General features: G+C 47.9%; 1 protein-coding gene across 1 annotated transcript; it reads left to right on the plus strand.

Moving 5' to 3' along the window:
• The first annotated feature begins 2,536 nt into the window (after positions 1-2,536).
• MTCH1 (mitochondrial carrier 1) lies at positions 2,537-23,144 on the plus strand. The gene is made up of 12 exons (XM_048826385.2): positions 2,537-2,739; positions 4,725-4,809; positions 6,896-7,002; positions 7,707-7,784; positions 8,573-8,630; positions 10,110-10,161; positions 11,586-11,645; positions 16,642-16,735; positions 17,742-17,789; positions 18,592-18,659; positions 19,426-19,501; positions 20,765-23,144. Exons 1-12 carry the CDS (start codon positions 2,557-2,559, stop codon positions 20,834-20,836), a joined length of 981 nt encoding a protein of 326 aa, XP_048682342.2. The 5' UTR covers positions 2,537-2,556; the 3' UTR covers positions 20,837-23,144.

Consider the following 23,144-nt stretch of genomic DNA (forward strand, 5'->3'; position numbering starts at 1 on the left):
TGCCAGATACAGGGGCTCGCTGCCCACCAAAGGCCTGGCGAGGAGGGGACGCGCCGGGTGGGGTTGTCCAGAGCACCCAGCGTCAGCCTAACTCTGCTCCCACGGTGGGCGGGAGGGAGCCGTTTTGTTGACCTCAGCGGGAGCAGAAGGAGGCCAGCACTGAGCACATCTGCAAATCCCACCAGGGTCTGAGAAATGCCATGAGCCCCCCAGGACGCGTGGCCTGTAGCCTTAGTGCTGGGCCGCTCGCCAGCCCTGGAGACCGGAATTCCAGGTGCCCGGCCCAGGCCGCGCCCCCCACCAACGTGCCTCCTGCAAAGGTGCAACCCGCCTCCTCCTCCCCTCTGTGGCCTCTGCTGGACCTGCTGTCCGGGAGGCTATTTTGTCTTTGCAATGTGGCCTCCTGCCCGCCGGGCGCAGCTCAGCACCAAACCATTGGAGAAGGTGGAGATTTCCAGTCCCAGCTGAGACGGGCGAGGTTTGAACCAGCGACCTGTATCTCAGCACTGAGCCATCATGTCCTCACGTGGCCTCCCCCGCAGGATCCCGGCATGGTGTAAGCAGGCAGAACCCCACCACTGCCAATCCATCCCTGTCTCATCTGCGGGGAGCAAATACTTGATAATGGGCTCTTCAGTCTAACAGACAAATGTCTAACACGATCCAATGGTTGGCAGTTCAAGTTAGACAAATCTGCAGAGCTCTCCAGGCCAATCACTAACCCCGCCTAGTAACACAACCCCAGTGTGTATTTTACTCACCTTTGTCTTCTCCACAAACAGGGCTTTGCTGATAAAAGCATCGAGGTTTCTCTCTGGGCTCCTGGTGCTGACGGCTCTTCTGAGGGTGCTGACACAACCCAAAAACTTCAGTTTCTTGGCCTTGTCCTACGTCCCGCAGAGATTAGACACAAACGGGAAGGTTAGTGTGGAAAGGAGCTGCCAGTGGGAGAGATGTCAGAAAGCTGCTCAGGCTTTGATATGCCGAATGCCAGAAGACGATTCATCTGGCAACAGGAGTGACTATCTGGGGAGGGCAGGGCAGCTGTGTGTGAAAGCGGACCAGAGAGGGAGCAGATCTCACGGGGTAGGTGTCCAAAGACGAACTGCAACATGGGGGTTATCAGACAGGCAGTCTTACTGGGGGCTTGACAGAGTGGGAGGAACATCTGGGTGTGACACCCTGACACCCCAATATTTGCCACTGCCATGTAATCAGGGCCAGCTCCAGGCACCAGCGTTCCAAGCAGGTGCTTGGGGTGGCAGTCAGAAAGGGGCAGCAGAGTTTCCGCGGTGGCGGCAATGCGGCGGCAGCTTCTCCGTTCCGCCGGCCGTGGGGGCAATTCGGTGGAGACGGGTTTTTTCACTGCTTGGGGCGGCAAAAACGGTAGAGCCGGCCCTGCACGTAATTAGGATATGTTTTGTACAAAGTATGTCTTGTAAGATATCATTCTAAAAGTCTTTATCTGCTAGACATTAACGTCTCATTGGCTTGTATGTGCTATCGTTGTATGTGACGTTATGAAGTTCAGCTTTGTATGTGTTACTGAAACATTGTGCATCGAGGGTAGCCGTATTAGTCTGTATCCACAAAAACTGCAAGGAGTCCAGTGGCATCTCAAAGACTAACAGATTTATTTGGGCATCAGCTTTCGTGGGTAAAAACCCCACTTCTTCAGATGCATGTTGTGAGGTTCAAAACAGCCTTTTCAGGTACAACTGCCAAAAACAATGGCTGATTGAGGAAATGCACAGGCACCAGGGTCACCCCAGGAGCTGTGTGCAATAGAAACCTCTCAGAGATAACACCGCACAATGAAAAGGAGGACTTGTGGCACCTTAGAGACGAACCCATTTATTTGAGCATAAGCTTTCGTGAGCTGCAGCTCACTTAATCGCACGCATGCAGCTGTAGCTCCCGAAAGCTTATGCTCAAATCAATGGGTTCCTCTCTAAGGTGCCACCAGCCCTCCTGTTCTTCTTGCGAATACAGACTGACGCGGCTGCTCCTCTGAAACACTCCACAGTGGGAACTGTTGGACCCAGGTCACAGCCAAAGACTTTCCCAGCCAGCGGGAAGAGGCGATAAACGGGGAACAATGACCTCACGCTCCCTACAACCAGACACCCGGAAACACCCGAGGGACGAAGCTTGAGCTATGAGAAGTGCGCCCGTGTAAATCCAGGGGGGGCGAAGCCCAGGCAGCTTGTGCCTTGGGCATCTGCCCGGGGATTTACCGCGCAGGGGGAGAACTGGCGAAGCTGGGCCTGCCCAGCCAGTGGGCAACGCTCAGGTTGTCTGCTGGGTGCATTGACTCAGGCCACGTGCTGGGCCCCGGGCTCGCGCAGCGCGCGGCAAACCGCCTGCGCGAGCCCCCCGACAGGGGGCAGCCCCGCCCTGGGCCGGGGCCCGAGGCCACGCCTCCTCCGCCGGGCGACGTCACCACGTTCGCTCCTGCCCCCGCCGCTTCCTAGTCACGTGCCCCTCCCCGGATCCGGAAGTGCGCGCTGCTGGCCCCAGCTGGCTTCCCCGCCGTTGGTGCGGGGGGGAGGGGCGATGGCCGCCGCCGCCGCCGCCGCCGCTCTGCCGCGGGGGCTCCGGGCCGCCCCCGCCGGCCTCGGGGCGCGGGGGAGGCCGGAGCCGGAGCCGGTGGAAGGATCCGAGTCCCTCTTCGTGGTGCTGGGGGCCGGCTTCACGGCGCTGAGCCACCCGCCGCTCTACGTCAAGCTGCTGATCCAGGTGCGGCGCGGCCCGCGGGGGGCCGAGAGGAGACTGCGGGGAGCCCCGGGGGAGGGGACGCCCGGGGGGTGGGGGAGCCTCGAGAGGAAGATGGAGGGGACGCCCCGGGGGGGGAGACTGGGGGACGCCCCGGGGGGGGAGACTGGGGGGAGCCCCGGGGGGGGACGCCCCGGGGGGGGGGAGCCTCGAGAGGAAGATGGGGGGGACGCCCCGGGGGGGGGAGCCTCGAGAGGAAGATGGGGGGGACGCCCCGGGGGGGGGGAGCCTCGAGAGGAAGATGGGGGGGACGCCCCGGGGGGGGGGAGCCTCGAGAGGAAGATGGGGGGGACGCCCCGGGGGGGGGGAGCCTCGAGAGGAAGATGGGGGGGACGCCCCGGGGGGGGGAGCCTCGAGAGGAAGATGGGGGGGACGCCCCGGGGGGGGGGAGCCTCGAGAGGAAGATGGGGGGGACGCCCCGGGGGGGGGGAGCCTCGAGAGGAAGATGGGGGGGACGCCCCGGGGGGGGGAGCCTCGAGAGGAAGATGGGGGGGACGCCCCGGGGGGGGGGAGCCTCGAGAGGAAGATGGGGGGGACGCCCCGGGGGGGGGGAGCCTCGAGAGGAAGATGGGGGGGACGCCCCGGGGGGGGGAGCCTCGAGAGGAAGATGGGGGGGACGCCCCGGGGGGGGGGAGCCTCGAGAGGAAGATGGGGGGGGACGCCCCGGGGGGGGGAGCCTCGAGAGGAAGATGGGGGGGACGCCCCGGGGGGGGGGAGCCTCGAGAGGAAGATGGGGGGGGACGCCCCGGGGGGGGGAGCCTCGAGAGGAAGATGGGGGGGACGCCCCGGGGGGGGGAGCCTCGAGAGGAAGATGGGGGGGACGCCCCGGGGGGGGAGCCTCGAGAGGAAGATGGGGGGGACGCCCCGGGGGGGGGAGCCTCGAGAGGAAGATGGGGGGGACGCCCCGGGGGGGGGAGCCTCGAGAGGAAGATGGGGGGGACGCCCCGGGGGGGGGGAGCCTCGAGAGGAAGATGGGGGGGACGCCCCGGGGGGGGAGACTGGGGGGAGCCCCGGGGGGGGGACGTGGCTGCTTTGGGGGGGTGCGGGGGATCCAGGGCATTGTAGGAGACCTTTGTGCACAGGGGTGGGCCTGGGGCATTTTGTGGGAGTGCTGGGGGGGGGTGGAGGATTCAGGGGCATGGAGACGGACTTGTCTGTCAGGGGGATGTTTAGGGGCTTGGGCTACCGAAGGAGAGCCCGGCACTTTGGGGACTACGTGACTGTGTGAGATCGGGGTGTAGGGCTGTTCTGGGCTGTGTGTGAAGAGTGAGAGTTGATAGTGCTTTGCGCTGGGGCTGTGTAGGGAGTCTTGGAGAACTGGAAGGTATGGGGGGATAGTCTTAGAGTTCAGAGTGACTCCAGAATTTGGTACAAATATGAGAAGGCTGGAGCATGCAAAAGTTTCAGAGCCTGTTGCATGGTCGGGTTTCTACATGTATGATTGTGGGACACTGGTATGTCTGGGAGGGACCATGGCACATGTTTGAGCTACTGAAGGGTGAAAGCATTGTGATGTGCTATGTGGAAGGGGTAATAAAAGAGTTGTGTTGGGCGCTCTGTGAAACATAAGGAAAAGAGTGGGCCTTTCCCATTGGGTTGGGCTGGATATGGGTGGAGTCTAATGCCTGGTTATATCTCAGAAATATGACTTACTCAAGAATGTTTGTAACAGTAATACTGGTGTCTTGGCTTGCCAGGGTGCCTACATTAATGGGGTTCTTTGAGAAAAGGAGATGGGTTTCTTTAAGCATTGGGGTACCCTTGGGGAAGGAGTTTGTCTTTAGAGAGGGGGAGTAGTATCTTTACACTCAGTTTGGAATAGATTGGAGACATGGAGGAATACAGCTCTGCTATAACACACGATACAGATGATCACGTTCTTGTGATCCAGTGGCTTTGGGGAGTCCTTGTAAGAAGTGGATAGTAGCTGACCGGTGTTTCTTTTGAAGGTCGGGCATGAGCCTCTACCTCCAGCCATTGGGAGAAACGTGCTGGGGAGAAAAGTATTGTACCTACCTGGCTTTTTCACATACGGTGAGTATATCTTAGTAATAGCTTGAGACCATATTCTGGAGGGGAAGGTGTGAGAACTGTCCACGTAGGACCTATTTAAATCAGCTAAAGTGCCCACGTTCTCAGTCCCAGTTACAATACAGGAGTGTCCTGATACAGCTCTGTCTTGTCTCTGATGTATACCCCAGGTTTCTGCCTCTCATACTTTGGCAACACTCATACACAGTTTCTTTTCCTTGTTAATGATACTGTTGAGTTCAACTGCAAGCAGAGATTGCTGCCTCAACATTGTAGTCAAAGCTTTTGGCTAGATCTATGTAACAGTTGTTGCAAGAAAGAAAAAAACAGTTGTTGGGAAGAGCTAAATCTTATGTACACCATTGCAGTTTAGTAAACTGGCAGATGTTTGTAATTTTACTAATGAGCTGGGGTTGAGATTATTATGGAGGTGACTTTACATGAAGGTCTACTCTACACATTTAACCACGTCACCTAACACTGCTGTTCCCTGGCCCACTTACCACACTGTTCTGTTTTGTAGTGTAGATGGGGAATGTAAATGTGGCTTATTGTTGAGCTAAAACTTAGCGATGAAGGATTTAGCCTGGTTTAAGGGACAGTTAAGCTCCTCTCTACACTACAAAATACGGATGTGGTGGAACTTGATCCTCTGACATGCTTATTTGTCGTGTAGATGGGCCCTTAAAGGGGCAGAAGTTTGCAAAAAAGGAGTAAAGAAGCAAGGGAGGGGAAGATATTTGCAAGAAAAATACATTTTAATTTCTCTCTAGAAGTGTATCCGCGTGCGAGAGATGTGGGAGTCATACACTCATGAATCCTGCTCCTAGTGCTGACCGTGAATTTCTCTGGCCTTGGGTGCATTGCTTTGCCTCCTTTTTTAAAATGGTCATAATACTTGAGGGGCAAGGAGTGACAAGTGTCTGTGTAAAGCTCTTTTAAAATGAGAAGGCAGAAATGGATAGGATCCTGAAATCTGGCTTGAAATATCCGATGAGGGAAGGAATTCAAAATGCAGTAGCAATCAGTCAGTGAATTGTAGACCTGTTCTTGTGGCTCTGGGGATGTTAGGCATTGGGAGTTCTACAGTGTCTCCCCTTGTCAGATGGTCTATTTTCATAATATGTTTGCAGTGATGGGGGTCTTGTGATTTAAGGAATCCATGCAATGTTCCATTAAGGAACAAACAGCCTTGTAGAAAGCAAAGAGTGGGTGGGCAGGAACAATCTGTTTTAGTGCTCAGCAGATATTGGGTCAGATTCACCTCCGCTGTAATTCCACTGAAATCAGTTTTGTTACACCAGAGATAAATTTGATGCACTTGTTTTTCTTCTCTTCCTAGCATTCAGCTGTTCTGTGTAATGACTGAAGTTTTATATAGCACCTTATTCAAAGATCTCAAAGAACTGAATAAATTATCATTCCTGAAATCTATTTTAGGTACTTATTTGGCCCCCATTATCTGAGTGCCTCACAAGTTTGAATGTATTTATCCTCAACACTCTTGTGAGAGGGAAGTACTATTATCCTCATTTTACAGCTGGGAAACTGAGGTACAGACTAAATGACGTGCCCACGGTTACGTAGGAAGTCTGGCAGAGCAGGGAATTGAACCTGGGTCTCCTCTCTTCCATGTTAGCACCCTAGCTATCCATCCTCTCAAACTAAGCCCTCTGGGCTGGAAGGAGGAAGAAACCATATGCAACAGACAAGGGATTCTTCACTCCCTGTCCTAATCCAGTTAAAATGCCTTAACTCTTTTAGTTAGGTAGAACATAATCAAAAGGTTTATTAGTCCAAGACATCAGAATTAATGCTCCATCTCTAGCCAAAGGGGGTGGGGGGGGAATGCTAAAGTTTCTTTGGCAACTAGAAGCAGCCCAGAGCTCTTTCACATCCCATCTGAAGCTTCTGTGGGTGATAAATCACTTGAGATACTATACTAAGTCATTTCAGGCAGATGCTTTAACATGCTTGAGTGCTTGTGCTGTTCAGATTGGAAGTTGGAGACTCTGCAAACTGTTGTGTTCCATTCCCTGCTACTGGGATGATTTGTGAAATGACACCAGTGTCCTGTTTTCTTACCTAGCTAGACACATTGTGGAAGTGGATGGGAAAATGGGCCTCTTCCGCGGCCTTGCTCCTCGAATCATCTCTAGCACTTTATCCACCGTCACCCGGGGGACTGTGAAGAAGGTAAAAGGGCACGTTTGTTTTTTCATAAGGGACCTAGTGGATCTAACACTACATGATTTCACAGTGTTGTTGGAACAGAATTAAGTAGCATGTACAGGTGGTTATGGCCATGTCTGTATGTGGAGCATTAAACTCCCCTCTTTGTGCGTGTGCTCTGCTGAGAACCAGTAAGTTCTAGTCAGCTCTAAAAATTGCTCGGAAGCAAGATGGAAACAGCTTCAGCCTCCAGTGAATTCTCTCTGGATGTGCCCATCATTAAATTGGTGATTCTCCAGCTGTTTGTGTGCATGATTTTGTGAGAAGAAGGTCTTATGTACTGCTTCTGCTTCCTCTTCTTTCCATCCTCCTGATTATACCCTCCAGTGTTCTCTGTCCCTGTGGCTTTATGGACCACTGCAAATAGTCCATAAACCCATACATGCTGGTGATTCTCCTGGACCATATTTTGAGAACAGCTCAAGTTGCTTTTAAAAAGTCTGCATGCTCAAATTTTAGTTAGTGGGAGCTTGTCTGCAGTGAAGGATCAGTGATATATGATCCTTAAAGTTCCTTATCGGGCCTGTTAGTCTTATCATTAGGCGACGTTCTTCAAAATTTGACTGAGACGTTGTTGGTTTCACTGTCAGCCCTGAGCACAGACCAGTCATTGTTCACGTCTGTTCAGTTGCTGTGAATTTCATTTATTTTTTCTCCTCCCACCCCAGGTCTTTCCTGTGGAGGACATGGAGCATGTTTCCAACAAGGATGATGTGAAGACTTCTCTCCGAAAAGTGGTGAAAGAGGTTAGGAGCATTTTCTCCTCATTAAACCTTTATCAAATGCAGGTTCTGAGGGCAATCTCAGTGTATGAATATTGCATGTTAATGAATAATCTAGAGAGCTCACAGTGGAGACATACCCTAGAGGCTGAAAGCACTGGGGCAAAGCATACACATAGCTGGTATGGGTGAAATTGCTCAGAAAAATACGTTGTGAGTGCCAAGGTATTGACACTAAACAGGAGTGCACCCTAGGACCTGGCTGGTAAATATTTCATACAGATATTGTTGAGCAGCTTAATGTCGATTAAGTCCTGTGGGTCTTTTAAACTTGTTACGTTTAATAAGAGGAAAGGGAAAAGATGTGGGTGCCCGTTTTTCACTCCATATCCAGGTCCTCAGCATTCAGAAAACCAAGGAGTGAAACAGATGCAAAAGTAGATCAGGAATGACAGAGCCCTAGACACAGCCTAGGAGATGATCAGGCTTTGAATGTTTTGGGGCAGTGTACTTACACCCTTGTGGTAGGGACATGGTACTTCTGTGATGTTTATGTTCTTTATAAGCCTCTTTTGGGGTCATTCCCCAGGCTTCGGAACATACTGCATAATTCAGCAATATTAAAATTGGCATAGGAGTCGTGTGTGAGAAACAAATCCAGTTAATTTAGCCTTCTGAAAACATTTTCTCGTGGCGGTAGCTGATCTCTTGTAGCTAGGTGATGATTGTAGAGTCAGTTGCAGTGAATAGGCCTGTTCCTTGTAACACGGTTAGTGTCTTTGCAGCTTTTAATGTGGTATGGTTTTTTCCAGACCTCTCACGAGATGCTGATGCAGTGTATATCCCGGGTTATCTCACATCCCCTGCACGGTGAGTCCTGTTCCTCTGACCTGTTGCCTGATCTTGATTTAAAAGCTTAACCCCCTTGCCTGCCCTGAGATATGCTGGATATCCAGTTCTAGTCACTGAATTCATTGTGCTTGTTTCTGTTTTAAAAAAAAAATTATTCATAGATTCGTAGGACTGGAATGGACCTCGAGAGATCTTCTAGTCCAATCTCCTGCTCTCATGGCAGGACTAGGTAGTATCTAGACCGTCCCTGACAGGTGTTTGTCTAACCTGCTCTTAAAAATCTCCAGTGATGGAGATTCCACAACCTCCCTAGGCAATTTATTCCAGTGCTTAACCACCCTGGCAGGAAGTTTTTCCTAATGTCCAGCCTAAACCTCCCTTGCTGCAACTTAAGCCCATTGTGATTCCTAGCATCTGAATCCATTAGAAGAGCATGAGTTACAAACTGACACTAGAAAAGGATAATACTCAGCATCCTAGTGATGGGATATTCAAAGCTTGGAGATGAGGCTGTCTCTTACAGCTCACTTGGTAGCTTATACTCGGAGTTTTACAAATATAAAAGTATAATTTAGGCAGGCCAAAAAAGAATTTGAAGAACGACTAGCAAAAGACACAAAATTTACTTTTAAGTACATCAAAAGCAGGAAGTCTGCCAAACAATGAGGTTGGGGGGGAACGGCACTTGGATGATAAGGTGCTAAATGAACACTCAAGGAAGACAAGGCCGATGCAGAGAAGCTAAGGCAATTCTTTGCATCAGTCTTCGCTGAAGAGAATGTGCGGGAGATTCCCACACTTGAGCCATTCTTTGTAGATGACAGATTTGAGGAACTGTCCCAGATGGAGGTGTCAATAGATGAGGTTTTGGAATAAATTAAACAGTAATTAATAGTCACCAGGACCAGATGGTTTTGACCCAAGAGTTCTGAAGGAACTCAGATATGAAATTGCAGAACTACTAATTGTGGTATGTAACCCATTGCTTAAATCAGCCTCTGTACCAGATGACTAGAGGATAGCCAATGTAATGCCAATTTTTTAAAAAGGCAATTACAGGCCAGTAACCGTAATTTCAGGATTAGGCAAATTGGTTGAAACTATAGTAAAAAAATAATTATCAGACGCATAAATGAATGAGATTTTTTGGGGAAGAGTCAACGTGGTTTTTGTAGAGGGAAATCGTGCCTCACCAATCTATTGGAGTCCTTTGAGTGGGGTCAACAAACATGTGGACAAGGGTGATCCAGTTCTTATGAGTTCTCCTGCTATTGGACAATGACCTGGAATCCATCACTGCTATTAGGGGGTGGCTGGGGAGGAGTAGTTGTTCAGTATTCTCAGGATGATGATGGGACACTGTGGCTGATGGCGTTTTGGGGGACTGTGATTTGATTTCCATGTCATTTCCACCTCCCAGACCAGATGCCTATCCATTTAAAAAGTCATTGAGCTTAATTTGGTTCCTTGTAAACTCCTTTGTTTCTTTCCTTACAGTAATCTCGATGCGCTGCATGGTCCAGTTTGTAGGTCGGGAAGTCAAATACAGGTAAACAGCTCTGGCATTTGTGTTGGATGTTTAAAGCACAGGACTTGGAGTCAGGAGTCTTAGGGTCTGTTCCTCCTTCACTCAGAATGGAGGAGCTGAAATAATAATGCACGAGGTCGTACTTTGATTGCACAGCCAGGAATGTAACTGAAATCTGTGCTTTGTCTGGGGGATGACTGGCCTTGTGGCCGGCAGTGTCGTGCAGGGAGCAGAGAAGGCTGGGTTCTGTTCTGTTCGCTGCTTCTATTAAGTCAAGTATTCTGTCTCTGGCTTTCGCCAACTGTTGTAATACGTCTACCTGATTAGGCAGGTCTGTTCATAGGTGCACTCCAGTTACTCTGGATTTTTCCTTGGATCGCTGTCCTGACTAGACATTGAAAACAGCAAGGAGGTGAATTGGGCTGAAGGGTGCTGCTCCTGCTGCTTGTCTGGGGACACTTTTCCATGAGCCTGTCGCAACAGGGCCATAGTAGAGCATTGGCTCCGTTGTGATGATTGTATCTCTGCATGAACCATCTAGGATGGTCCAGTGGTCAGGGCAGTAGCCTAGGAGTTGGGAGTCCCTGGTTCAATTCTTGGCTTCACAACAGGCTTTTGTTGTGACCTTGGGCAAATAGCTTAGTCTCTCTGTACCTCAGTTCCCCAATTTGTCAATGGGATAATAGCACTGACACCCCTCAGAGTGGTGTGTAAGGGTAAATATGTTAAAGATTCTGACGCTTTAAGTTCTACTGCTAAAAAGTGCTATATAAGAGCCTGGTGATGGTGGTGCATTTTCATCCCAAAAATGTAATAGGCTCCGAGTACTGGTCGCTACATCTGTGTTTAAATAGTGATTTCTAGCATGCTTTCCCCCAAAAGGGAAGAGTGGTTCCCCTCCTGAGAATCGTGCTAGACGGATCATGCTAAAGACGTACCATAGCACAGTGAAACCCATGTTGTAAGAGGGGGGAAAATGTCTTCAGCAGACTAGAGCCCTCCGAACCACGGTGTTTCCGATGAAGTGAGCTGTAGCTCACGAAAGCTTATGCTCAAATAAATTGATTAGTCTCTAAGGTGCCACAAGTCCTCCTGTTCTTTTTGCGAATACAGACTAACACGGCTGCTACTCTGAAATCTGACAGCTGTAATTAGCACAGTTCTGATCCCAGTGTGGACAGAGCTCTGGATTGAACGTGAACCAGAGGACAGTTGCAGAATTGAGGGCTTTCTTTCGTACACATGCACACCCTGACCCAAGTATCCCAGGAAGGTGGTGGTGGTCCCAGCGGTGCTTGCAATAGAATTATTCCCAGGGAATGGGGGTGGTTCTTTCTGGTGCTGGAAGATATCAGTGGCATTTGCAAGGCTGCTATTGCCCAGAGATCGTGAGCGGGGTTATGCACTCCAGTTAGCTATAACTGTTTTTTCCTCTCTCTCAACAGTGGCGTGTTTAGCTCCATTGGCAGGATTTTTAAAGAAGAAGGGATCTTGGGATTCTTTGTGTACGTGAGTCTTTGTTTAATTTTGTGTTTTCTTCCTTAATCGCAAAGCGTTAGGGAAAGCAGTCAAACATCAAAAAACCTGTCTCAAGTCCCCTCTTATCTGAAACCTCCTTTTCCCAAGTGACTTCCCTGTCACTGGAGGCATGAGGATTGAGTCTTTCCTTTGTGTGAACACCCGTTTGGCCTGTAGGTTTAGGGGTGTGTGCATGCGATTCTGACAATTTATTCAATCAAAATTTCAGTGTGCAAGGGAAACCCTCTTGTATACATAATTTCTTTGATGTTGGGCCTCAGTGATGTAAAGGGACACTTAAAGCACTTGCTTGTACAACAGATACTAATGATAGATCAAGTGCAAAAATGGAAGAGGTGCACTATTGAAATCAAATAGTTAAACCATGGGAAGAGGCACATTTCAAATGCCTGACGCACTCTGGATTGGAATTAGCAAGTGCTTCATACTGTGAGTAGGTTTGACTTCGCTATAGCAGTGAAGAATTCTGAAGACAATGCTGTCTAAATTAAACAGCGGTAAAGCTCAAAGGCGCTTCTGACCCTGTTATGAAGCAGGATGAATTGACAATGTAACTAAAGAGGAAGTCTGGCAGATAATTAAGGGTTTAAGCCAAAATTTCACATTCCTCCCCTTTTGATGTCTTATAAAACAGAGCCACCTGCTGCTGTTATTAGCAACAGTTGGGTAAGTCATTTTTTTTTATTACATCAATAATAGTGAAGTAGTCTCTGAAACTGCAGGGAGAGGATTTTGCTCAGGAGGCTTTTGGTGTGGGAATTGTCTGCCCTGGGAAAGTTAGCCAGCACATTGTGGTTAAGATGTACTATCTGATCTTAAATGATCACAGATTGTCATGACTGTGTTTCTCAACCAATCGTTAAATGCTGGTAATAGTCTGAATTCACAAGTGAAAATAGTCTGATGCTGGGAAAGGCCTACTTTGTTGGAGGTTGGGTCAGGAAAGCACTGAAGTACATGATGATCTTCTGGAAGACAATGAGCCTTTAATCATGTGCTTAAGTCCCATTGAAGCATGCACTTAAATGCTATCCTGAATTGAGATGCTTTCCTAAATCAAGGATTTGGTCCCAGCTGTGTATTGTGTGGCATCCAGGTTTCAGTTTAAACACAGCTTTTGCCTTGTCACATAGCCACACATCTCCTCTAGGAACTTTCCCATGCTTCTGCCTGTCTGGTTGCATTCTTGCTCAACAACTCAGCATCCTGGTGTGTGTGAACGTCCCCCTTGCTGTTTTTATGCTTCTTTCCCTGCTCATGAATTGCAGTCCACGGTCCTCTTGCCTTTGGCGGCTACCGTAGAGCAAAATAAGGAGCTCATCAGTTCTGCTTGCCATTGGGATGATTCTTGATGTCACATGGTGATGCAGCATTGCAGTGTCTTATGTTGCAGGACGTGGTAAGAGGAAGGGGAAGAAATGTTTGAAAGGAGCTCCAGTCACTTAGCAGGGCCATAGCCATCCATGCCAAAGAGTGTGTGTCCCTGCGCAGCAGTACCTCCCTGATGCTCTCTGTGACCACGATGGGGAAGCTGTGTCAAAGAACAAACAAAAATATGGGGTTATGGCAGCTGTTTCCTGCAAATGTTGAACTACTCCATCAAATGTTCTGCACTTGAGAAGATTTAAAGATGGTTCAGAAGAGTTTGTGCAAAATCTGTGTTCTCTGCTGCCCCCTGGTGAGGGGAAGGGCTCCTGTAGCAAAGTCTCTTACACCTACTCCCCTTGGAAGGGAGGGACAGATGTTTTTGGTAAAGGCAACTGTGACTAGAGGACACCCCGCTGCTTCTCTCTTTGTCCTGCTGCTTGGCCTAATTGCAAAGGCTGGAAGTCCCAGAAATTCTTCATCTATGCACCAGTTCCTCCCACTGCTCCCTCTTCAGATTATCTGGCTGGTGGATCCGAACCACATTGAGCCAAAGGGGGTGGTGGTATTGGGGACCCCAAGCCCAGAAGAGAGAGCTGTGCTTCCCCTTAGCCTCTGCTAACATTCTCTTTTTATTAGAACCTGTACAGTGAGATGCAGGCACTAGGAAATGCTGTATGAAGAAGCTGTCCGTGCTCCCTTCCCCATATAAAATAAACTCTCTTGGTAACCCAGTTAAACTTAATAGCTCACAGGAAGTCTGTCAATGCAAATCCACTAGCACTAAATTCATCAAACTCAACTGGCTATGGGTTGCATTCGATGGTTCCATGGAGGCAGAATTCCATGTCTTCCTTGTTCTGCTTCTCTTATGTCGTAGCACCCTGCCTGCCAGTGTAACAGGGTGATCATTTGGTCTCTCTTCTCTGAAATGAAATGGTCTCTTATGCTGTTAAGGGAAAAGTTCTGAGCAAAGCCGATCTTTCTCAGATCCTGTTTGGAAAGCTATACCTGATTCTCTCTTAGGGCAGTAGGAGTTCTGATGCTACTAAATATGTTTTTGGATTTTGATACATCATGCAAACTTTTCTTTTCCATCTCTGATTGAGTAAGGATAGTATAAAGCATTATGGTTCTTGTCATAAACGTAACCCTAGAGATCCAGCTCCGTACAAAGAAAATGGGGGAAAGGTCTATTTACAAAAGCAGAGACCCAGTAAACATTACTTCCAGATGAGTAACAATGTCTAGAATCTTCCCTCCTTCATTAGCATTAAGCACAGCTGCATTGTATTTGCAACTATTCAGGGCACTGCCTTCCAAATTTTTCTTGTGAATTACTGTAGAGAGAAAATATTTTTTACACTAGATGAGTATTGTAAAACTATAAATTGAAACCAAACTATCTGAAAAATTAGAACCTTCACTTTCTCTATCATATCTCTTGCACATGTGAATTACTTCGCTATATGGCTAACCCTCTGTTATATATCCCTGCATGTATCGTTTCTCTGGCAAAATTAACTGCAGAATTCAAAGCTGCTCAGCCATTCATAGCACAGGATTCATTTAAAAAATATAAAAGCAACCCATGAATATAAACAAGATGGACCAAACCATGTTGTTCTGTTTAAGTTTGTCTTGCTTCAACAAATGGAACAGGAAATCTGTTTTTTTTTTTTTTTTTTTCCTTTCCAAAAAAGGCAGTCTGTTTGGGGTGGGTGGGTAGAAGGGGAATGAACTTCTGTGAATGAAATGGTCAGAGGAGGCTCTGTCAAGCTCTGGAAGCCCCCACGTTTCAGTTACCATAAATGTTCTAACTTTGGGAGGAATATTCTGAATATCTACTTTGGTTACTGAGATACCATCCAAAGCCTTTGTCACTGAGAAATTAAAATACATGAGCAATAGCTGTGTGTAGGACCTAGGCTAAAGCAATGGGCTTGTGCTCTGTTTCTGCAGACGAAGCATAAATTAAGTGGCTGTGGTGGCGGAGGCTCTAATGTAGTTGAGGCTGGTGCACAAATAAGGAAATTAATTTCCCAAAAGCCTCCTTAATTTTGAAGTGCCATTAAAAATGGGGGTAGTGGAGTTCTGCTATTAGGGTACCATGAGCACTGGCCTGCTCAGTAAAATGAAAGGCAAAGGTAAAACCAATGAGTCTACCTGCATCCTGATTCTTCACCATTGGCTTAAGTGTAATGCTTCCAGCTGCAAGGTCCAGGCAGGACTAGCTAGCCATGCCCCAGACTGTGTAGGGAATGTTCCATTAGAGGGCTCCAAAGCAGCAGAACTTAAGTGTGCCCCCCCCATAACTGAGCAAAGCTGGCTGTGCCCAGATGATGGGCAGTTTCAAAAGAGCCTTTAATGAACCTCTGCTGCTAAAGAGGGCTGCAAACTGCTCATCTTAAAATGGTGCTAGTGGCAGGAAAGTTGTTCCCCAAATGGTAAAAGGGATAGAGCATTCTGAAGACGAAATAAAACAGGAGGACTTGTGGCACCTGAGAGACTAACAAATTTATTTGAGCATAAGCTTTCGTGGGCTATGGCCCACTTCATCGGATGCATAGAATGGAACATATAGTAAGAGAGAGAGAGAGATATATACATACAGAGAACGTGAAAAGATGGAGTAAGAGGCTAATTAAGATGAGCTATTATCAGCAGGAGAAAAAAACTTTTGTAGTAATAATAGTTTTTCGTGCATTCTAAGAGGGCCTTCTGCAAAGGTTGAGGAAACGCAGGCAGAAACAAACTTACCGAAAGGAAATTATCAAGCAAAGAATCTTGCAGAGACCTCAAAATAGAGATTAACCAATGAGATGGCGCTTAAGGAAAAACAAGTGGGGATGGGCTGATCATGGGATTTGAAGCCTTTTACTTATAGATCACTTGTTCAGATCCACCTTAGGTTGGTAGTGCCCAAAAGGTGTCACGCAGCAACTATTCAGTGGGCTGAGGTGACTTGGTAGATCTTAGTCCAGTTCATAGCTGTGGAAGGGGCCTACAATTCTAACTTCTGTTAGATCATTTCAGTCTGTCTCCCTGCAGTTGGAATCCCTTCCTAGTGTGAAGATGTCAAGGGCTTTGTCTTCACTGCCAAAAGTGTTTGTTTACCATGGGGTGACTAACGTGTGTTAGACTGCTGTAAACAAAACAAAACCTCTTCTGCAATACAGAGAGCCCATGTTTCAGAACCAACCACCGCAAGTGGTACTGATGAGCCCCCTTGTTGTCGCTCTCAGCAGGGAGACCAAGGACCAAATATGGGTGAAGAATGAATTCTCCACCCCTTGTAGAGATGTCCTTGGCTGGTCAGGGTTGAGGCCCATTTGTGTGCGTTAGTGGGGGAAAGGCAGGAGAAAGCTTTCATTGCCACTACCTGAGCTGTATCTGCTCTGTGAATAAGCAGGATTTCTGTTTTCAGGGCTGTCAGTTTGGCATTTTTAATCAGCAATAAGTGACTGAAATATACAATCAAGAACAAACCCAGTTTTCCAAGCACTTCTGCAGTGTTCTCTCCCATCCCAGTTGTGGGATTCTGAAGGTAGCCCAGGAGACTTTCTCTGCCTTATGTTCATGTTCTTATTCTTTCAGTGGTTTAGTCCCTCACATCCTGGGAGACGTGGTCTTCTTGTGGTGCTGTAACATCCTGGCTCATTTCATCAACACCTATGCAGTGGATGACAATGTAAGTGGTGATTCTGTTGAACTGGAGTAGCAGGGGGTTTTGATGCCCTAGCTCCAGCATCAGGTGGTTTGTAATCAGACCTTAAAATAGAGGGGTTAATGGAAAGTAGGGTGCATAGAAATCAGTGAACTTTGGATCAGGCCCTAAAAGAGGGATGAAGATGTTATGTTCAAATCAGGGTCCAGTTTAGGTTGAGATTTGGAGGGGTAGGGATCAGGCTCAAGGATGAATTGGGGCTGGAGTTTGGGTTTAGACTCTGCAGTTCCAAATCTTCAGCCTAAAATGGTGTGAACATCACAAGCCCTTTTTCATTTTGGTCTAAACCCATTGGGCTGTGTTAGATCTATTGACTTAAATGCTCAACCTCCGCTCTTACCCTTCCCTCCCAAAAATATCCTAATGGAAACAGACTTACAAGTGGTTTTGATAGTTTCTTAGACTATGTTATAGCTGTGCAAAGCAGCCAGGTTTTGGGATATGAGACAGGTGGGAAAGTGTGATGAAACAGCCTATCATTAGAAACTGTGAATACATAGAAAGTAGAACCGGTTGGTTGAACTGTTCATATCCCTCCCCCCCGCCCCCACCATGTACTCTTTACATTGCTGATGTGGCATATAGAATCTTTCTCCCCTAGTTTACTGGATCAAACATAAGCCAGGTTGTGAGTAACCAAAAGTTACTGCCATGTAACCAGTGACTGGTGGCCTGTATAAAATTAGGAAAGAGGCAGCTTATGTCTTAGTAAAAAGATGTCTTCACACAAGCTACTGCCATGGTTGGCACAAAGGGTGCCCTTGTCCATCTGTTAACTCCACACTCCTTTCTTGGGTGTTCCACGTATATGTCATATCATGGCTACCTCTGGTTTTCTGCCATTTACTTTACTTTCTCTTTGTGCTAAACTTTTGTGTGAGGTGGATTTAAGTTAAGGACAAAATGAGATGCTATCATCGGCTGCCTTTTCCATGACCCCACTGGTTTCTTCCTTTCCTCTCCATTGCAGTTCAGCCAGGCATCTGTGATCCGGAGCTACACAAAGTTTGTGATGGGGGTATGTAGACAGTCGGCACACTGCTTCTCATCCTCCGCCGCCCTGCATTCTCTGGTGTGAGAGCTCATGCATAGACATTTACAGGCGTGTGTGTGTGCACACTATGTGTGGGTGCTGCTGTGCATGTGGGTAATTCTGTGTGCCTCCTTTCCTGTTTATAGGTAAACTGATGTAAGCTCATGTCTTGTCTCCATGTACTGTGGGGCTGAGTATCAGAAACGCATAGGTCCCATTGACTTGCAGTTGGAGTTGTGGGTGCTCATCATTTCTGTAAATTGGTTCCAGTGCGTCTCTTTCCCAAACCATTCCGAATCAGAATGGGGGTGCTTTAGACCTAAAGATCAGAGTAACTTCACTACCGCCCAAAATGTTTTAGCAATGGCTCATATTTTTAATGTATTGGGTAACAGGGAGACACTACCGCTCTTCTTTGACTTACTCAATGTGACATGAAGCACCACTAAGCTTTCCTCCTCTTGAATATCAGTCAGACCAATAATGTGGCAGCTCCGTGGGTGGAAGGAGCACAGAAGATGGGTCTTTGAGAAAAGTCAGTTCCCAGCCTGAATAAATGCTAGCAGGGATATGCTACAAAACTATCTTTAGCCAATAGCCTTTGTCACAGCAGAGGTTAGAAGTTGCCTGATGGTTGGTTTGTTAATTCTTTTTTCAGTGTGCTAGGCACTTCCAACTTGTCCTGTTGTTGCATGAAGCCTTCCTGCTCGACCTTATTGTTTCCTGCTGCTTTTAGAGTTGAGTAGTGCAGAAGAGAGCCGCTCAGTTTGGTGATTCTTGGTTTCAGATTGCTGTGAGCATGCTGACGTATCCCTTCCTTCTAGTGGGAGATCTCATGGCCGTGAACAACTGCGGGTATGTCTATGATTCTCAGGCCTAATGTTTTGTTCTCCATTCTGAGACCTTTTTTCTGTTGACAGAGGTCAACAGTAGTTTTCCATAAAAGTCTTAACATTTTCATATGGAACCATAAATTATACAGTCCCTTACAGGGTAAGGTGCATTCTCTGTCCCAAAGACTCTTTGATCAGAAGGCATGGACAAGACATGGGGCAATAGTTAAGGAAGGATGCAGAGATTATCAGTGATCCGATAGGAATGAGAATAGAGAGGGTACTAGGGAGATAAGGGCAGGAGGGCTAGACGATCAAGAGGAGAATCAAAGCAGGGAGGATGGGGGTCGGGGAGAAATGAGAACAAGCGAAGCTGTTTTCTTCAGCTCAGCCAGCCTTGCAACCCCCAAATACACACACACTCTTCACGTTCATTTCTCAGATGTGGAAGATTGTGAACAGAGGGAAACCTAAAGGGGAATGGGAGCCGAACCTTTGCTATAGCATTTTCTGAGTGACAGCTGGTTCCTTAGTGGGCAGATGGAGCTGGGGATGCAGATTTATAGTGCCACGTTTTTAATGTGTCCCTGTAACTCCCAGTATTTGCACACTTCAGTTGTAACTGACTTGCGCAGTAGGTCATGGTGTGAATTATTTATCAGTAACTTGGCCTTTAGCCTGATGCTGACACTTACTTACGCCTAGTCCTGCGTGGTGTCTGCTCCCCCTCCCTGCACAGTGCTGCTTGTGTCCATTCTCCTCTTTGACCCTCTCTCTTTACCATGCAGGTTACGTGCCGGCCTCCCTCCGTACTCTCCTGTGTTTACATCCTGGGTTCAGTGTTGGAGACATCTCAGCGCTCAGGTGAGGGCTGCAGTGGGCAGTTTTAGTTAGTTGACGTCGTAGCCAACAGCAGGATTTCCCTGGCAGTGTGGGATTGGCCGTGTTCATACTTAGGCAGTAAAGGTCTCCTGGCCCGCCTAGCAGAAGCCCGACACTAGGTGCCGGCAGCCTGTCTTGTCTAATCTGCTTGGTAGCCTGTTGTTCAAAACTTTCCATCACTGTCATTCTGTCTCTCTAAGGTACTTCTATGGCTCTCATTACTCCCTCACAAACTAATGTATTTATCTTCACAGTACCCGGGTGAGACAGGGCAATGCTACTATCCCTGTTGCACAGATGGGAAAACAAGGCACAGACAGACTTGCCCAAGATCTCACAGGAAGTGGAGCAGGGACTCAAACCTAGGTCTCTTCAGTCCTAGGCTATTGCCCTCTAACCACTGGATTATCCTTCCTCTTCCTCATTCTGACCCTTTATCACCTCAAGGAGGAGGCCACTTGTGCAGGGCAGTTTTGGAAACTCTTGTGTTATGTTCCCATCTGATCTTGCAAGCTATGCTGGAGTTTGGCGAACTCAGTCTGGATGGGAGACTTCCATGGAACGTGCATCGTTGAAAATAAAAATTCCATGACACTTCTTGGAATGGTAGGGGAGCATCCTGCCAGATTCCAGTTTATCTTGTGTTCAGCCTAAACAAGCTCCTCATTCCTGGTGTATAGCAAATTGAGGGGTGTGTGTGTGTGAGATCGTGATCCCTTTGCTTCAATAGATATAGATATATATCCTTTACCTAGCTCCTGGGGCTTTGAGATCCTCAGTTGAAAAGTCCTATGGAAGGGCAAATTATTAAGCACAAAGGAATGAAAATTTGCAGGCTTGGAATCCTGAGGTTTAAGGAGTTCAGTGATCAGGCCAGAAGATGAGCAGGGGTCACTGGATGATCTAAATCAGGACTGTAAGGGCTACATTGGTAACTTGCAAGAAGCGTGAGGTTTGTGCCCCGTTTGCATATCTACAGAATGTAGCAATTGCATGGTACACACCCATGTTTGTTTCTGCTTCTCTTGCCCGTTGGACAGAAGTTGCTTGAGCTCTCCAGCAATTAAAAAGATGAAGTTCATCAGAATCCTCACCCTTCAGTCACATGGAGGCACTGAGATACTCCAGTGGTGGGTGGTAGGAGTCATTCCCTGCTGTACAGAGGCTTCTCAGCAGCCAGTCAGGCAGCTGTGCTGAGGAGTCTCCACCTACCTCCCCTAACCCCTCTGCTCTTCTCTCTCCTAGGGGCAGTTGTTCCGAGGTTCCAGCCTGCTTTTCCGCAGAGTGTCTGCAGCAGCAAGGTTCCCCATTGATTAATTCTGCTTTCACTTTATTAACTCATTACCTCGGCTGGGAGAAAGGGACAAACACCGACTCTTTGTAAGGAACCCTTAAAGCCTCTTTTGATATTTTTTCTTGTACATCTGAAGACTAAGGTGCAGGACCAAGCCACCTCCTGTCCAGAGAGGCCAGAGATGAATCAGCCTGTGGAGAGCTGGCTTCTGAACTGCAGCTGGGTTAAATTCCCTTTTTGGTGGTTGGCTTGACCATGACGTACCAGTGAGAGCAGCAGGGTGTTGGCTCTCTGGCTCAGCTCGCAGTTCTTGAGTCAGAAGGGACAGTCTGTTTGTTTAAAAGTGGATAATACCCAGGTGTTTAAACAGCCCAGCCCAGAGACACTATCGGGGATCCAGGTGCAGAGATGACAAGCTGCTTTAGGTAGCACATACTTGGGAGATGTTAACTGGAAAGTAGCATTGTCTGAATTTGCCCTGCTGACCGGATCACACTAAACCCTGGCCCTCCCTTTTTGTGCCGCATAGCGATACAATAAGTGAGCCTAAGCTTCTTAGCACTCTCGTCTCCAGCCTCCGCTTTAGTGAACATCCTCTTTGTCAGTTATCGGTCTACTGAAGCACCTTATGTCTTGACGTGAATGTGAGTCATCAGAGCCAGAAAGGGTTAAACGGAGCAGAGACCAGGCTGGGATGAGGATGTGTTAAATCCCATTCCTGGTAAAGTACCACTGCCAGATAACCAGTAATATATTCTTCACTCTGGGGGACATTTAATCAGCCACACACCTGCCAAGCAGCTCCATCCTGGCTTTGAATACCCCAGGCCTCCCACATTCAAGCTCTTGAAGGGTATATGAACACCAAGGAGCAAGGTGCTTTCCAAGGGGGTGTTATGGGAAATAACCTTATTAAATTAAAAGGAAAATGAGACAAGAATAATGAAGTCACAGTGAGATTAATAAGACTAGAAGTGTCAGGGGAAGTGTTGGGGCTCGAACTAGAATGAGCAGAGCACTTTGGGGAGGAATATGCAGCTACTGCATGGTTAGGGGCATGAGAAGAAAGGCCTGACACTAATTGTGAATCAGCTGCAACAGGGATTTAAGAATATAATCTATGGGACTCCCTGCTGCTGGATATTAGACAACTAAACTTGACAAGCAAGTGTGCACAAAAAGAATATTCAGTGGCTGCTGTGTGAGATAGGATATGGGATTAGATGGACCACTAGTCTGAGCTGGCATATGTCCATTTCTGTACTGGCCGTAGCAAGTCACCGTGGTGACTCAAAGCCCACCAGGACCAAACTCACACAACAGCACCAGTTGCTGCCTCTGGCAGATCGAAGCACTGATACTTGATACAGCTAGACCAGAAAAGTGCCATCTTACTTCTGAGGTGCCAATCAACTGCATTTTTTAATATTCGTCCAATTTGCTAATAGGTAAGGTTGCTATAAAATTAATTGGCTCAACTTTAAATGTGAATGTTAAGTCTGTTAGCTGCTGACTAGAGTCGTGGAACAAACCTAAAGCAGGAAGAGTGGAGAGAATATCAGACAGTGAATTCCATCAGGTCTCTGTGCACTTCAGAGACACTAAGGTGCATGTGTTGGCATTTCGGGGCCTTGTGTAGCAGAGCTCACCTGGTCGCGGAGTGAGATTTATCTACAGTATTTTACCTGCATTCTGTGCTGTTACTAAGGACAGGCAGCTTCCCTCCATTTAAATCCCCATCTTGCTTGTACTGCAAAGCAGTCCTTTACATCTATTCCAAACGCGAGTGGTTTCATCTTCCTTCGCGAGCAAATGCATTAGTGATTGTCACAACGTTCCTAATGCACAATGAAGTGAGAGACGGCTGCCCTGTGGTGCTTTCCTACATAGTCTGCCCCCAGGGTGGCCAGAGAAAGCTCCATCTGGAGTGACTATGGTTCCTGAAATATGCAGGGATTCATTTGGTGACTAGGACAGCCAGCATCTTCCATACCTAGGGCCTCAGGGTCCTGATCTGTCATTACTGGGGTGCTTCACTGGGACAGATGGGCTTGTTTCACACTTCCAAGGCCTGACCGCAGGGTATGTTTTGAGTGAGATGTGTAACTGAAAGGTTTTGCAGCCTTTGGAATTGTAGCTACTTCAGGCAAGAACCTCCCTTCCCACCAGTGTTATGGGATCAGGCCTAGCCTCCCTTTACCCCTCCCCCCTCCTCATCCCCTTGATATGGTTTGTTAAAGAGGAACAAGAAATGCATGGCCGTATTCTATAACTGTGAGATTAGTTCCAGAGGATTTCACTGTAGTCTAAAATAAAACTAAGAACAACCTC

Source organism: Caretta caretta, chromosome 21 (assembly GCF_965140235.1).
Source record: "Caretta caretta isolate rCarCar2 chromosome 21, rCarCar1.hap1, whole genome shotgun sequence".
NCBI classification, from domain to species: domain Eukaryota; kingdom Metazoa; phylum Chordata; order Testudines; family Cheloniidae; genus Caretta; species Caretta caretta.

Excerpts from the sequence above, each read along its gene's own strand:
- MTCH1 (XM_048826385.2), top strand. The coding sequence starts at position 2,557 with ATGGCCGCCGCCGCCGCCGCCGCCGCTCTGCCGCGGGGGCTCCGGGCC. Across the intron at positions 7,785-8,572 it reads TCCGAAAAGTGGTGAAAGAG|ACCTCTCACGAGATGCTGAT; the intron begins GTTAGGAGCATT and ends GGTTTTTTCCAG. Across the intron at positions 10,162-11,585 it reads GGTCGGGAAGTCAAATACAG|TGGCGTGTTTAGCTCCATTG; the intron begins GTAAACAGCTCT and ends CTCTCTCAACAG.